Source organism: Pezoporus occidentalis, unplaced genomic scaffold (assembly GCF_034315485.1).
Source record: "Pezoporus occidentalis ecotype Australia unplaced genomic scaffold, CSIRO_AGI_Poc_V1 ctg5, whole genome shotgun sequence".
NCBI classification, from domain to species: domain Eukaryota; kingdom Metazoa; phylum Chordata; class Aves; order Psittaciformes; family Psittacidae; genus Pezoporus; species Pezoporus occidentalis.
Genome location: NW_026915835.1, coordinates 1,027,105 through 1,042,806, shown reverse-complemented (window position 1 = coordinate 1,042,806; position 15,702 = coordinate 1,027,105). Strand labels below are relative to the sequence as shown.

Here is a 15,702-nt window from a genome sequence, read left to right as displayed (position 1 = left end):
TGTGTAGTGCTACTCCAGGGGATTTCGTATCATGTTCATTTAACGGGATAATTTAAGTTGTCATTTCTGTCACTCTGAGTGTTTAATTGATTACTACATAAAGTCTTTCAAGCCATGGTAGAAGATAATTTTTCTGGTATCTTGACAGCTAATTTCATATTTTATCATTGTATAACTTAGGATGCTAGTGAGGTTAGGGATACACAAGTATTCTATTAAAATGAGTACGTTCACATAGCTCAAAGATACACCAAAACTAAGTCTAATTCTGTACGTACAGAAATGACAGCGACATACATATGTACCCACTCGGTAGATCAGCTTAATCAGCAAATCTTCCAAAACATGACATAGTATCTGTCATCTTCCAGCACATACCATATGACATTTTCCCACTTATTCCAACCTCAGTTAGTTTGATTGCCCCAAACAGAAAAGACTGAGACTTAATTAAGTGATCTGTTTTGGGGAAACTTGTTTCATTTAATGCAAAAGCTGGAAGATGCAGGGTAAACAAACTGGGCATTCCATATGTTTTGCAGTACAATCCTGGAGCAACCCACCTCTCAAGTGCTAATGAACTGGCTTAGCTACTCTCCCAATTGCAGCCACCACATTACAATGATGCAGGATTTCCTTAGATGTAATAAATGATGTAGAAGGCTGCAGTCACAAGTGTTTAAACCAGACATGTACCTTTTATATCTACACACATAATAAAAACTGCATCAGAAATGAAAGAAAAAAAAAGGACATAATAATACAAAATCTAATTCCTTAATTTTTGAAAATACAGACTGATAATAGAAGCTCCATACTGGTTCAGCCAAGTTGATGGCTCTACTACAAAGAGCTACAGAAACAGAATCCACTCTGCAAGACAAACTCTTCTAGCAATAAAAGCAAAATTTGAATCTGTCATTTAAATATTTAAGTAATATAAGCTAATTCTAAGTAATTACTTGATACACGATACAATTAACCCATGCAATAAACTACAGAATAAAACCAAGAGGTTACTTAATTGTCTCAATAACAGCAGTAATGACATTTCTGAGGCTTTTAACAGTGAATTAACAGCTGAAAACCAAAATTAGTGGCCCAAGGTAAAGACAAGAAAATGAAATTTCTGCTGTTAGTAACTGAATGAAAACAAATAATTCACGATTATCCCATTTTAAGTCCTTTATTTTACATTACTTTAACTGGGAATGAATCAAATAATTCAGTGGCTACCTTTATTTTAATGGTCCCCTATTTCTGATGAAACACCCCTTTTTCTTTTCTCTCCTCATCAGCTATCTTTTCTAACTCCCTAACTCCAAATCCTCCCATTTGATTCACCCTAGTAGTAAGAAATGCTTGTATGCAAGGATATTTGGTACAGCAGCCTTTCAATATAGAATTTTAATCACTGCTTCCAAATCACTATCTTCCAAGTCTATTTTAAATAACTAACTGCAATCATATTCAGCAACTTCACATTAAAACATATCAGATGTTTTGAAACCTCCAAGATATCAATTTACAGTATTTAATCTGTCTCTATTAAATCACAGAATCATGGAATCATAGAATTACAGAATGGTCTGGGTTGGAATGGACATTAAAGATCATCCAGTTCCAACCCGCCTGCCATGGACAGGGATACCTTCCACTAGACCATGTTGCTCAAAGCCCCATCTAACCTGCCTTGAACACTGCCAGGGATGGGACAGCTACAGCTTTTCTGGGCAACCTGTGTCAGTGCATCACTACCCTCATTGTGAAGAATTTCTTCATAATGTCTAATCTAAATTTCCCCTCTTTCAGGTTAAAGCCATTTCCCCTTGTACTGTCACTACATGCCCTTGTAGAAACTCTCTCTTCTCCTAGGACCCCTTTAGGCTCTGTAAGCTGCTCTAAGGTCTCGCCATAGTTTTCTCTTCTCCAGGCTGAACAGTCTCAGCTCTCTCACCTGTCTTCATAGAAGTGCCAAGAGCTATAAACAGCCGTAATACCTTACCAATCACTCACAGACAACTTTGCAAACCTTTGTGGGCCTGCAAACTTGCTGATTCACTCTAATAAAGTTATTTCTGGTAACAAGATGCCACTTTCATTACAGTATATTATTATTCAAACTGTGAGATAATTACATTACTATATTATGATTTGCATGCCAAAATCCTCATCTATCTTAAAGAAGCTAAGTTTTACTTGACCCACTGTCGTGGTTTAAACCCAGTCAGGTAACTCGTTAACTCACCCCCCCCCCTTCTTTCCCTCCCCCTACTCCTGGAGGGACGGAGAGGAGAATCAAAAAGAATGCAACTCCCACAGGTTGAGATAAGAACAGTTTAGTAACTAAGGTATAACACAGATCACTACTGCTACCACCAGTGATAATAATGATAAAGGAAATAACAAGGGAAGAGAATACAACACCTCACCACCAGCCGACCGATAACTTGCCCCCCTCAGCCCGACCAAGCACCAACCCATACCTCCTCCAACCCTGCCGTCTCCCAGCCCTTCCAGCTAACTCCCAGTTACATCCTGGGCATGACGTGCTGTGGTATGGAATACCTCTTTGGTCAGTTTGGGTCAGGTGTCCTGTCTCTGCTTCCTCCCGGCTTCCCCTCCTCCCTGGCAGAGCATGAGGCTCACAAAGTCCTTGACCAAACCAAAACATTACTATCAGCTCTGTTCCCAGGCTGAAAGTCAAAACACTGCACTGCACCAGCTACCAAGAAGGAGAAACATGACTGCTACTGCTGAACCCAGGACACCCACAGAATTCATACAGCGGATGTTCCAGAAACCAGACTTTCAAGTTTTGCCGTCTTCTCTTGGCTGTCATGAAGAGGAAGCATGAGATTCCACAGGAAGGGAAATGGTATGTAAATCTGAAAAGCACAGACTGTATCTTCAGTTGCCTGTATGAGTTTACCTTCTCTTTAGCTCACCTATAGCAATGGGAGCAATCCATGCTCTTTTGGAAGTATTTTGTTAAGACTACCTACTGATAGCCTTCCCTGTCTTGAAACCCCATAGTCTGGGGTTTAAGGAAGTAGTGCCTCCCTTCTGCAATGTTCTGAACTAGTACAGCCATCTGCAAACCTCAAAATCATTAAATGAACTAAATAAAATTAAGACCCTAGAGTAAAACTTTATTACCTTTTATTATTAAGCTATAATGAGATGTGTGATAATTCTAAATGTAACTCTATGTGTTTTAACTAAAAGGTAGGGTTAGAAAACTCAGCTGGAGCATCACTACCTACGAGATCCATCTTCCATGCTTCCAGGATTTTCAAAGTTCTCATCTAAATATCACTATTTTCTTACTTTCCATTTAGAGCTTAAACATACATTGGTTACATATACGATGAGCAACACATGAGCTGAAAAAAGACACTGATTACAACTGATTCTAGTACTTCAGTAACTTCGTAAGTGAAAGTCTTGCTCTGAAGTACTGTTGTCTGCTTGATTCTGGTAAAAACCTTTCAACTGAAAATTTCTAACACACTGAGGAAGAAAGTTTTTGACCTCGAACTTAGAAGGCTAATCTTTTTATAGTGTTCTTACTGGGGTGAGATCACTCAAAATAGCTTGTATAAACTGAAGCAAGCTGCCTCATTCTTACATTAGGATCACAGTCTTCAGACAAATACAAGGTTAACAGATCATCTCACATCTTGGCAAGCTTCTTACAGTCCCTGATACAGTGCCTCTTACAAAATGTTAGTTAACCAATGCTCTTACACCAGGGGTAAATTACCTTCACTATCCTGTAGCAAGCATGAGGATAAGGCTGTCCATAACAGCAGTTATGGAGCTAATATAAGTTAGGGAGTTAACCCCACAGCCTACACAAATGCTCTTGCCCTATTGTAAATGAGAGGCCATTTACAGCCCTAATCCATAGTACAGTGCTTTAAGTTATCTTATATTGTACAACCCTCATATTTCCAGATAAGCATGACATAATTTGAAGTTCTAGAAGTAAGTAAAAGAATTTAGATTAGTTGTTATCCTTCATTCTGAGGATCTTCCATCGCTCAAAGTCATTTATCGTGGTTTCAAGAAAATCTATTTAAAGGTTTCTTTGAAGCTGGAGTCTGAAAAAGAGATCACTGGAAATTCAAAAAGAAGGCTGCGGGGGAGGAGAGGGAAGGAAAATGTTTCTTTAAAACAGAAAACAAAGCGTTCAGGTTCTCTTTCCTCTCCTGATCCCATCGCCCCCTCCACCCACAAGTCACTCTATAATACTTACATCATTAACCTCTATAGCATCACCAACTGAAAATTCTTTTAGATAACACATTTAAATTCACACTACATCAGAGGAACTGACTCATCCTATTTAGTTAGAAACCTAACTTGTATATAAATTTTAGGTATCTAGGAAAACAGACATTCTAAATAAAGTGTACATTTTACCTGCATAATTAAAGGGGAGACATGCCACTGGTAACTCACAGAACTTACCTTAACTAAGTCACTCTATGGTTGTACTAAATTAGGTAATGGGTTGAGGCAATAGTGATGGCAGGAAATGTTTAAATCATTATTGAAGCTCAGAGTGGCAGTGAGCTTTCAAATCAAATCTCCCAATTGTCTCCATTTACTGTGCTTGGGTTTCACAACACAGAGCACTGTCAAAATACATGAACTTTTTCAGTGAACCAAGATCAGAAGATTCATTTCAGGAATACATCTAATGTGCTACAAGTGTTAGGGAAGAGGAAACCAAGAGAAGTGATTGTCTAACTTGCATAGAATGGATTTCACTCTTCCTTACAGAAGCGCATCAAAAATAGTTTGCCTGAATCAACCCTGTAGCACCCTGGAAGAGACAGAATTACCTTGGATTTGGATAAAGATAATATTTCAGTAATCAAGAATATTACATGAGACTTTCTAACTGCATCAGAAACATGTCACTCTGTAATCCACATACTAATCTGTCATCTAACCCACATCTTCCTTCAAATTACTTGTAAACAATAATTAGGTGGTGCATGACTGCAACTTGCCTGATCAAGATAAAAAGCACTGCCATCTCGGATCTCCCGTCGCTGTTTGAGGTCAGTCTCTGTGGTGTCCCTCGACAGGGCAATATATTCAACCTCCCTCTTCGTTAGCTCCTGTGAACAATAGTCTAAAATTATTACAAAAATAAGACTATAACCCCAGTAAGTGAACTTTAATAATAGGCCTAGTGGCATAATTGTACAAAAGAGCTCTAGGCAGCAGCATAGTGATTTCAAAAAACTCTGAACAAAATCTATATCTCTTATTTTTTAAATTTTTACGGTGTCTTCTGCCACAAACAAAACAGTTTGAATTTCTGCTCAATAATCTTTTATTTTCCCCAAACCTGTTTTAAAAATATAATAACCAGCTACATATTCTTTCCACTGAACATGTGTAACATCCTGTAAATTTACCTTCTGGTTCTGGACTCTGAAAAACAATCAGCATCTGCAAATCATGAATGAAATACAGAAGTTTTCTGTAAAAGACTGACAAGCTTCAAGTTCCACTGTTCAGTAACACTTATACTAGTGGTTACAAGGCCACCAGTTCCTTTATGCTGCAGAGAGATACAATTGTACATTCTTATAATTAAAGAACCCCAGAGGGTGAGATACAAGAAGGTTTTCTTCAACAAATAGTTCTATTTATAAACACAGAGTAGTAGCTTTCAGCAATGGCAGATAAGTTTTCCGGGTTTACATAGCAAAGGAACCACAGCATGTATCAGCTCACATGCAAAGGCCAGTCTTCATCTGATTGTTGGCATGGCATTGAAACAGTAAGCTGCAGCCTTTCTAATATAGCTCATATAGCTCATACAGCTCATACAAACAGTGGTATAAATAAGAAGACACATTCTATGTCCTATGCCTGGATATCAGGTGTTCCCCAAGTCCTCTTTTTAGGTTATACCAAGCTTTTCTCATTTATTTTAAGGAATTCATTAAGCTATCAAGTAGCACACCTAGTTTGTTGAATCACGAAACCTTTGCTCTCCTTTCCAAAGTTCAGAATCTTGCAGCTTTCTTCTGTATGCTTTACCTCTGAGAGTTAAGTCTTTGAAGCAGCATCTTTTGATTTTTAAAGGAACAGCTGATCTTTGTGACAACTGTTTATACACCTCCATTTATTACCCTTCTGCCCAACCAGATTTCAGATAGAGCTCATGGCAGAAAAAAGTCCTACTCACATGACCTTTTGGGGCAGACAACCCCCTCTCCCTGATCATTTAAGGGCAGCATCAATTTAAACGTGAAATTTTGCACATGGTGCTGCCATGGTTCATGCAGATGGACGTAGGCAAGTCCTTCCCACAATCCAAGAGAGTATCAAACACACATCTACTCTTTCTAATCACTCATGATAACTGTTCCCAAATGTTACTCAGAACACTCCTCTCCCAAATCCTTTGCTTCATGTCTTTTTTATATAATGAAGCAAAAATGATTTGTTGTCTGTAACAGTAGGCAGATATCTTCATCTTCTAACATACATAATGCCTGGAACAAACTGTTTCTCCATTTGTGATAGCATATGGTAACACAGTTTTCCAACTCTTTTTTTTTTTTTCTTCCCCTGGAGTTTAAGCAAAAAAACATGTATAAAAGTGTCTGTACTTTCTATTCATCTGTAACAAAACCTGAACTTTGGAAAGCACATTTATGGAAAATCTTATTTACCTCTTTAGTAGCTTGCTCTAAGATTTTCTAGGACTATCTTTAACCTTTGGCTAACAGAGGAATGACTAACTGACATTAATGACTATGTCTTCAAGAATTTAAACCAACGTACTTACCAGATATTGCATGGCAATAGATCGCCGGAGAGGCCCAGGAGGACCAATAAGAAAGACATCTTGGCCAAGAAGATCTTTCTGCATTATCCATCTTAAATGGTGCACTACAGCCTGGGCCAAAGAATCTGTCACTTTGAAACAAAAAGATAAGAATGTATTATTTAATTCTGAAAAGCATTAAGATACCTGGCCGTGCACATGTTTTTTTGTTCTTATCTCCAAAAACAAAACAAAGACACAAAAATGTGGTGCCCTAAAGCTGAACAACTGAAAAGCAGGGAAATCCACACACAGCTTATATAGACTACTTCATTTACATAAAGTTTATACACCTATCTTACCCATTGCCTTTTTCTCGGCGCAACAAAATAGCAACCCAATAAAAAACGGGGAAAAAAAAGTTGTTGATTCTCATTTCACATTAAACTGATCAAAGCAAAGACTGTTTTTTATTACCCAACGTTGAGTGGATTTCTCAGCATCAGTTAATATAATGAAGTTACATTATTAACAATTTTTAAAAGATTTATCCAGCCTATATCCCAATGCTTCTGTAAATCATGAACTTAAAAATATTGTGCTTGCATCAGACTAAGCTTAATGTTCAGAGACATATTTAATTTGTTCTGTTCTTAAAAGATAACTGCATTCCTGTTTACATTTTGACACAATAAGACACAGAATTAAATTACCAAGGAAATACAAACCTTGCAATATGACTACTTCAATACCACACAACTTCCAACATCATCATAAAAAACAACTCAAAACAAATCCATTTATTTCTATTAAGAATACCATGCCCTTATTATTTTAAAAAGCGACAACCTGATTATAATTAAACTAAAACATTTACTACATGTACGCAAATGTTGGTAGCACTGGAAAGCATCATAAAGAAAGAGCACACCGAAGGAAAGGTCTACTGGGAGTGTCTCTGCCCATGGTGGAGTGGGAGACTGGAACGAGATGATCTTTAAGGTCCCTTCCAACCCAAACCACTCTGAAGCACTAGTGCACGAGGAGAACAAAAGCAAGCCGGGGGGGGGGGATATATGAATGCATATACATATATGGTTGCTTTCAGGATAATCTGACAAGACTAATGACAGGATTTGAACCTGGAACCTCAAGGCTAGTGCCTTGCACGCCAAAATACAGTAAGAAAGGATCAAGAGGTGATGAAATCTTCAAATTATTAGTTGGTTATTTACATTTTTCAGTGTGACTGCTGGTTGTAATTAGAAGCTAGAATTTTAAAAAACAAGCCTTAGTTCTACATCAGATTTCCATCTCAGGAAAGCAGTATGCGTGCAGCAGAGCTGGCAAGCAATAGTACCCATCAGTTCCAAAGGATTCTGGCTCACCGTTGAATCTCTGTACACCAGAATTCAAATTCATTTTTGTAAGATCACAGAAATAGTACTAAATGACTGTATGAGACTCAAGGAAGATTTTTCACGTATAAAGTCGGCTAAGGAAGATTTTATGAAAATTTTTAACTGAAAGTTTTGGTCTGGCACTCAGGAAAACAATTTGAAATTGCCCTCTATGTCCAAAGAAATCTACTACATCCTTACCACCACTATGAGCAGGAATAGCACACACATATAGATGAGCAGTCTGTGCATTAGGATTATCAGATTAATTGTAAATAAACATTGCAGGTTTGCTTTTTTGCTTTGGTTTCTGAACAACTGTCATGAGCATACCCAGTATTAGTTTTCATTTTGGGATGCAGATGCAGGGACAGTGAGAATGAAGACCTTGGGCCCACTGTAGGAGAGGATCTAGTTTGAGACCCTCTTAAGAACCTGAATGTACACAAGTCCATGGGACCTGATGAAAGCCATCCACGGGTCCTGATGAAATCCATCTGCAGGTCCTGAAGGAGCTGGCAAATGAAGTTGCTAAGCCACTGGCCATCATATTTGAAAGATCATGGCAGTCAGGTGAAGTTCCTGATGACTGGAAAAAGGGAAATATAACCCCCATTTTCAAGAAGGGGAAAATGGATGACCCGGGGAATTACAGACCAGTCAGTCTCACCTCTGTGCCTGGCAAAATCTTGGAGCAGATTCTCCTGGACGGCATGCTAAGGCACATGAAAATCAACAAGGTGCTTGGTGACAGCCAGCATGGCTTCACTAAGGAGAAATCCTGCCTGACCAATCTGGTGGCCTTCTATGACAGAGCTATGGAACTGATGGACAGGGGTGGAGCAGTTGATGTCATCTACCTGGACTTGTGTAAAGTTGGACACTGTCCCACATGACATCCTTGTCTCTAAATTGGAGAGACATCAATTTGATGGGTGGACCACTCAGTGGATAAAGAACTGGCTGGATGGCCGCATGCAAAGAGTTGTGGTCAATGGCTCAATGTCCGGCTGGAGACCAGTAATGGGTGGTGTCCCTCAGGGATCAGTGTTGGGACCGGTCTTGTTCAACATCTTTGTCGCTGACATGGACAGTGGGATTGAGTGCGCCCTCAGCAAGTTTGCCGATGACACCAAGCTGTGTGGTTCAGTTGATACGCTGGAGGGAAGGAATGTCATCCAGAAGGACCTCAACACGCTTGTGAGGTGGGCTGATGCCAACCTCATGAAGTTTAACCATGCCAAGTGCAAGGTCCTACACCTGGGTGGGAGCAATCCCAGGCACAGCTACAGGTTGGGCAGAGAAGAGATTCAGAGCAGCCCTGTGGAGAAGGACTTGGGGGTGTTGGCTGATGAGAAAATGAACATGAGCCGGCTGCAGTGTGCGCTCGCAGCCCAGAAAGCCAACCATATCCTGGGCTGCATCAAAAGGAGCGTGACCAGCAGGTCAAAGGAGGTGATCCTGCCCCTCTACTCTGCTCTCGTGAAATGTCACTTGGAGTACTGTCTGCAGTTCTGGTGTCCTCAAAATAAGAAGGACATGGAACTGTTGGAACAAGTCCAGAGGAGGGCCACGAGGATGATCAGGGGACTGGAGCACCTCCAGTATAAAGACAGGCTGAGGAAGTTGGAGCTGTTCAGCCTGGAGAAGAGAAGACTGCGTGGAGACCTCATAGCAGCCTTCCAGTATCTGAAGGGGGCCTACAAGGATGCTGGAGAGGGACTCTTCATTAGGGACTGTAGTGACAGGACAAGGGGTAACGGGTTAAAACTTAAACAGGGGAAGTTTAAATTGGATATAAGGAAGAAATTCTTTACTGTGAAGGTGGTGAGGCACTGGAATGGGTTGCCCAGGGAAGCTGTGAATGCTCCATCTCTGGCAGTGTTCAAGGACAGGCTGGACAGAGCCTTGGGTGGCATGGTTTAGTGTGAGGTGTCCCTGCCCATGGCGGGGGGGGTTGGATCTTGACAATCGCAAGGTCCTTTCCACCCCTAACTATTCTATGCTTCTATATATGTTATGGTAAGAGCCTATGAATGTGAAATATCTTCTTCCTCACTGCAATACTGTTTTCCAACAGCAATGTGTGTCACACGTAGTACAAACTGCAGGCCACATGCAAATAAACTCCTCAGAGAAAAGCATGTTCCTTTCTACGAAATTTTCAAGAAATCAAGAATGTTCCCCTTACATATATTCTTTGTGAAATGAAGGATAATGCAGCACATCAGATCTACTCTGTCCAAAATCTGCTACTGGATAGGTATGGTAATTTGAAAAGCACCACACAAATAGAAAGTATTATATTAAAGGTACCATTAAAATTGTAAGACAGAGACCTTACTGAAAGGCATATTCATTATTATTTCTACTTCTTGTATGAACTTGTCAATGTGCCTCCAGTGTATTTCTATAACTGTTCTCAAAAAGAAAAGTTAAAAAAAGTTACTTAAAGTGGACAAATAAGCCTGGAAATCTTGCTGAAACACTGAATTCGTTCATGTCAAAAATCATGCATTAGGAGCATGGCAAAATCAGCTTTGACACAGCATGACTACAAATGCCTCTGGTGTAACTCACATTAGTGTGTGTAGCTATCTTTTTTATTTTTAGGATGGTCTCAAGAAAAAACTCATGTCAGATATAAAAGGAGTACCATAAACAGAAAAAGGATTTAAGAACATTCAGCAGTATCTGCAAGACAAACTGTCATGTAAAAGAGAACATGAGCATATAGCATTCAAAAAAATCTAAAATCTTAGGAAAATGATCCCCCTGCAAACCTTAATAATTTCAGGACACTCAAGAGTCTCATCACTATGTTTAAACAATGAAATTTACTCTTAAACAATACAAAAAAAGCAACTTTAAAAAGTTTCCTAGAATTTCCCAACTTTGCTTGATTTTGAGAAAGGAACATGAAAGACAAGTCCTTATTGATACATTTCCTAAAAAATTATTTCACTGCTTCACCATTCATATCATTCTCCTCACGTATAGATTACAGCTGGAACCAATACATGTTTTCAATCACTGATCATCTGCAAACTAACTCAAAGGAAGCCTATTACAAATAACGCTGACAATTCAAAGCAAGCATTCCCTAAGGTGAACTGTCATGACAGCAGCTTCCGCTTGTCAGTTCTTTCTATCATGTACTATCTGTACATGGCTACAGATACTAAGCTTCCCTCAGTTTCCCAGTTATGTCCCTCTAAAATCAGAATATTAAATTTTCTTTGTACATGCAGTACTTGCTGCATAAACTGTTTCCACAACACAGTATGCTTTCCAAAAGCAACTACAGATGCACATACACAGTACTTTGTATATTATTTCTATATATTTAGACTACTTGTACCATGGTATCTGCATTGCAAAGCTTTTAAGTTTTCTCTAACTTGACTTGAAAAAGTTTCTCTCTGTTCAAGTACTGTACATTACTACAAGCACCATATAATCATTTTCTATGACATTTAGAAGACAGGAGAAATTAGCTGAAAAAAGCATCAGAATGTATATTACAGCAATTTGTATTAATTATTCCATGAGTCAGATAGTGTCTAATGCAAACTGGGTTTGTACAGTCTGTTTAGCGGCACTTTGCTGATCTGCAGTAGTAGCTGGCCCTATATTCTTAATCTGAGGGATGGCGCGTAGGAAGCCTCTACCATGTAATCTCAAAGACACCATCTGGCACATAGAGGAGAGTAGTCAGTGCTACAGTTCGCTACTCCTGTATCAATGATGGCCAGCGAAAGAAACTGTATTCTATTGCTTTGTAATACTACTGCTTTGTAATACGTGCTAAGTAGGACAACACCTACCAGAATCTGTGCAAACGTTTTGTAAAGTGAGCAGCTGAAGGTGATTGAAGAAATCCCACATAAGAAAAGAAAATGGTGTAGATAGATTTTGAAGCAAATGCAGCAGCTGCTCTTGTTAAAGCTACAAATCAGCTTTTGATAATATCAAGACTGAAATGGCTATGCTAGCCTCAGAAATTTTCCAGTTCACTCATAGTTGAATTCTTGGCACATGCTACACTCACTGAAGCCGTAAGATTCGCTAGAGGTAGCAGACAATATCTGCTGGCAAGTCCTTTTTTCCCACCTACAAAAGAAATCCCATAAATGAAGGAGTCACCTATCTCTTCCCACTGTGCAGAGACAGACAGTTAAATGAACTGATTCCAAAGAATATCTACTCCAGATGAGGTACAAAATATATTACAGCTCACGTCCCTGTCTGACTCTAGTTTGGTCATCACATAAGAACCGACAGGCACTTAAAAGACATCAATATATATAATTTTCAACAGAATTAAAAAAAAAGAGCTTTACATACTCCTAGCTTTTGCTACAATTCATGTTCAGAGACTGAAAACAGCTCCTTTTATCAGGGGAAGCAAAAATTCATGAAGGGAAAAAGACCTCCCCTTTTATTCAATTATCCAGAGGGATCCTTTAGCTTCCCACAGCAGTTTGCAGTACATCCAGTACAGTGGGCAGCTGCCACAAAATACAGTTCAGGAACAAGGGGACAGGGACGGACATCTTTGTCTAAAAATATAAACACATTTAAAAAATGGAAAATCTTAAAAAAAAAAACCTGAGCTCAGTGATACAATGAGGGTGGTAAAATCCTGACACAGGTTGCCCAGAGAGGTGGTGGATGCACCATCCCTGGAGACATTCAAGTCCAGCCTGTGTGTGGTTCTGGGCAACCTGATCTAGATGTCTCTGCTCATTGAACAGGGGTAGGAACAGATAACCTTTGATAGTCCTTTCCAACCCGAACTATTCCATGATTCTTTGATAACTTAATTCACAACTTGTTCAAGCTGGGGGGGAATGAAGGAAGACAGTTAGTTGCCCAGGACACAGTGAAGGAGGTAGCATGGCCAAAGTGAAGAAAGGGGCACTCACTCCTACGTGGGTTTCGTTTAGCAATTCAGAAGTAAAACGTTCCTGTTCCTTCAATTTTATTCTGATGCACAGAGCCAAAAGACTTTCAAAGTTTCATAATGTGGTTACATCACAGACAGTTTTCACTGAAATACTATTTTTCCTCATAAATTTTTAATAGAAACAGTCTTCATTCCAAGAATTTTTGTTCTTGTGGTGGTAATGAAACAAGTTGTGAGTCTTTGCTGGGGCTCAGAAAGGGGAAAGTTACTTCCTGGATGGGCCTGTAAACTCATTCACCATTAATTCCTCTGAGTTGACTGCTTCACAGGAAGATAAAAGTTCTGCATAAGTAAATCGTATCTCTCCATGTGAGTATAAATGAAAAAAGAATATAAAGAAATCATGTAAAGCCAAATGGCTTTCTGGGAAGAACTGTGAATGGGATTCAGAAGACCAAGTTTCTCTTAGTAATATATAAACATGGTATAAATGAAACTATTCTTAGCTGCATGTACAACTCATAAGGAAACACATAGCCAGCGCAGTTATCTCAGAACTCAGACTCCAACTGGCAGGACATATTGTGTCTGCTTTTGAGCGCAACAGCTCAGTTCAGCACCAAACAGTTTGAGAGAAAAGAGAAAGAATAATTATGAAAAGAAAATGAAAATAAGTCTATAAAATAAATGACTGAACATCATAACTGTTTTCCAATATACAAGACAGGAATTACAGTGAAGAAAAGAGTCATCTGTGCATGATGGTTATGCTACATAGAGCAAGCACCAGGGAACTAAAAGTATGTCCAAAAATATCTTAATGAGGTAAATGAGGCATCAGAAGAAGTTTTTAGCCTTCCCCCCCCCCCCCCAAAAAAAAAAAAGAATTGTCAATTACTGCAGCAAAGTGTGCAAAGAGGCTCTGGAATCTGCATCACCAGCACAAGGAGGTGCAAACATCTCTCAGTAATGATTTGGATTCAACCAACCCTGCTTTGAGGCACAAGAAGCAGTGCACACAATGCCCTGAGCTCCACCCTGACCTTTACTGTAGGTTTCCATACCCCTCTGTCTCCCTGTTCCTCAATCTCTGTATAGGCGAAACAGGGATAATGGTGTAAAACATTCAGAGGTCTACTGACAAAACCCACACTATTTCACATCCTGGATTGAAAACTGGTAACAGCCAAGCAGCAGATCAGTTGCAAGCTGCCATGAAAACTCAAACTGCTGAAATAATCACCATCTCTGACCACAGAGATCTTTCCTTAGTCTAGGAAAGAAGAAATGTAATGGCAAAAGTCTTTGCTAGCAAAGATTACAGCCATACTGCAATATATCCTACCTCTATAGTGTGCTGCACTCTGACACATTTAAAGTTAACAGAAAGAAAAATGTTCCAGTGCAAATCTGAACCTACTCCGAGCAAACTGAACACACATGCTTGGCCTTTCAGCACATGGAGCACACCATCCTGGTATAGGGACACACAGGTATCCTACTGTTACAGCAATACTGATCTTTCAGGTGATGAATAAATAACAGAAACTGCTGGCACCACTGAGCCTAGTACAGAGAAGTAACCCAATTTTCTCAACATTAAAACAAGTACCTTTCAAGCATGGAAATCCATTTAGTGCTACTTTTTTTTTGTATTTCATTATTACATGCACAAACCTTCTGTTTCAACTCCTCACAATAATTAGTCTTCCGTATATCTCAACCAGCGACACTAACAGCATTTATCACTTAACACCTTGCATGTCACTTTTGATCACACACTGGGGAGGGTGCACATACTCAGGACATGTGACACAAAACCACAGCGTTTGAAATTCCACAGTTCAATGCAGTTGCATGTAACATGACTACAGCCAAACTCCCAAATGCACATTTAGAGAGCAGCGGGGTTGACATGGTGTTGCAAGAGAACATCCTTTTTCTTGCCTTAACAAGGATTTGATGTCATTGAAAAAAGTGCCCTGGAATAGCTATGTTAGGAATTGAGTTGCCAAGGTTAATAAATGCAGGTAGCAAACAAAAAGGTACATTGTCATTTCCATAAAATTTCCAGAAACCAGTATCAAAAGCAGTGCACTGACACAAACTCAATATAAAAAAAAAAAAATTATTAATGTGCATTCTCACAATTCAACTTTAGATCTAAACTACCAGGAAAAGCTGTGCAAATTTTCTCCAGAATATATTAAAGAAACAAACTTGCTTTTCAGGCATAGTGAGATTTTAAAAATATAGGTTTTATTTTTACTGATAGAAGAAACAGTGCAAAAATAAGTGTCCTCTTTCCAGAATGTGTCAGACAGAGTTATGACAGAAATCCCATTAAAAAAAAAATCTCATGTGTATGACTCATTTTTACTTTTTACTTATAAAAAGAAAAATAAGACCCATTCAGATTTTATGTACCTTTAATTATCATCTTCCAAGAAAAAGCCATTTGCCAACAACAGCAAAACAGATTAATATTCTACATTAACTCACAAAATGGAGTGCTTCAGATATAACTTGCTAAGTAACTAGCATAAGACCTGAAAAGCAAAGACATTCACACATAAGGTAACCAACAGTAC

The 15,702-nt window shown here is 39.0% G+C and overlaps 1 protein-coding gene across 1 annotated transcript in view; it reads right to left on the bottom strand.

The window, feature by feature from the left end:
• Nucleotides 1-15,702, bottom strand: part of VWA8 (von Willebrand factor A domain containing 8) — a 179,089-nt gene that overhangs the window by 152,806 nt on the left and 10,581 nt on the right. Inside the window, exons 3-4 of the mRNA XM_062636836.1 lie at nt 6,824-6,954; nt 5,025-5,135 (exon numbers count right to left, since the gene is read on the bottom strand). Of these exons, the coding sequence (XP_062492820.1) occupies nt 5,025-5,135; nt 6,824-6,954 (242 nt within the window). The remainder of the gene's footprint in view (nt 1-5,024; nt 5,136-6,823; nt 6,955-15,702) is intronic.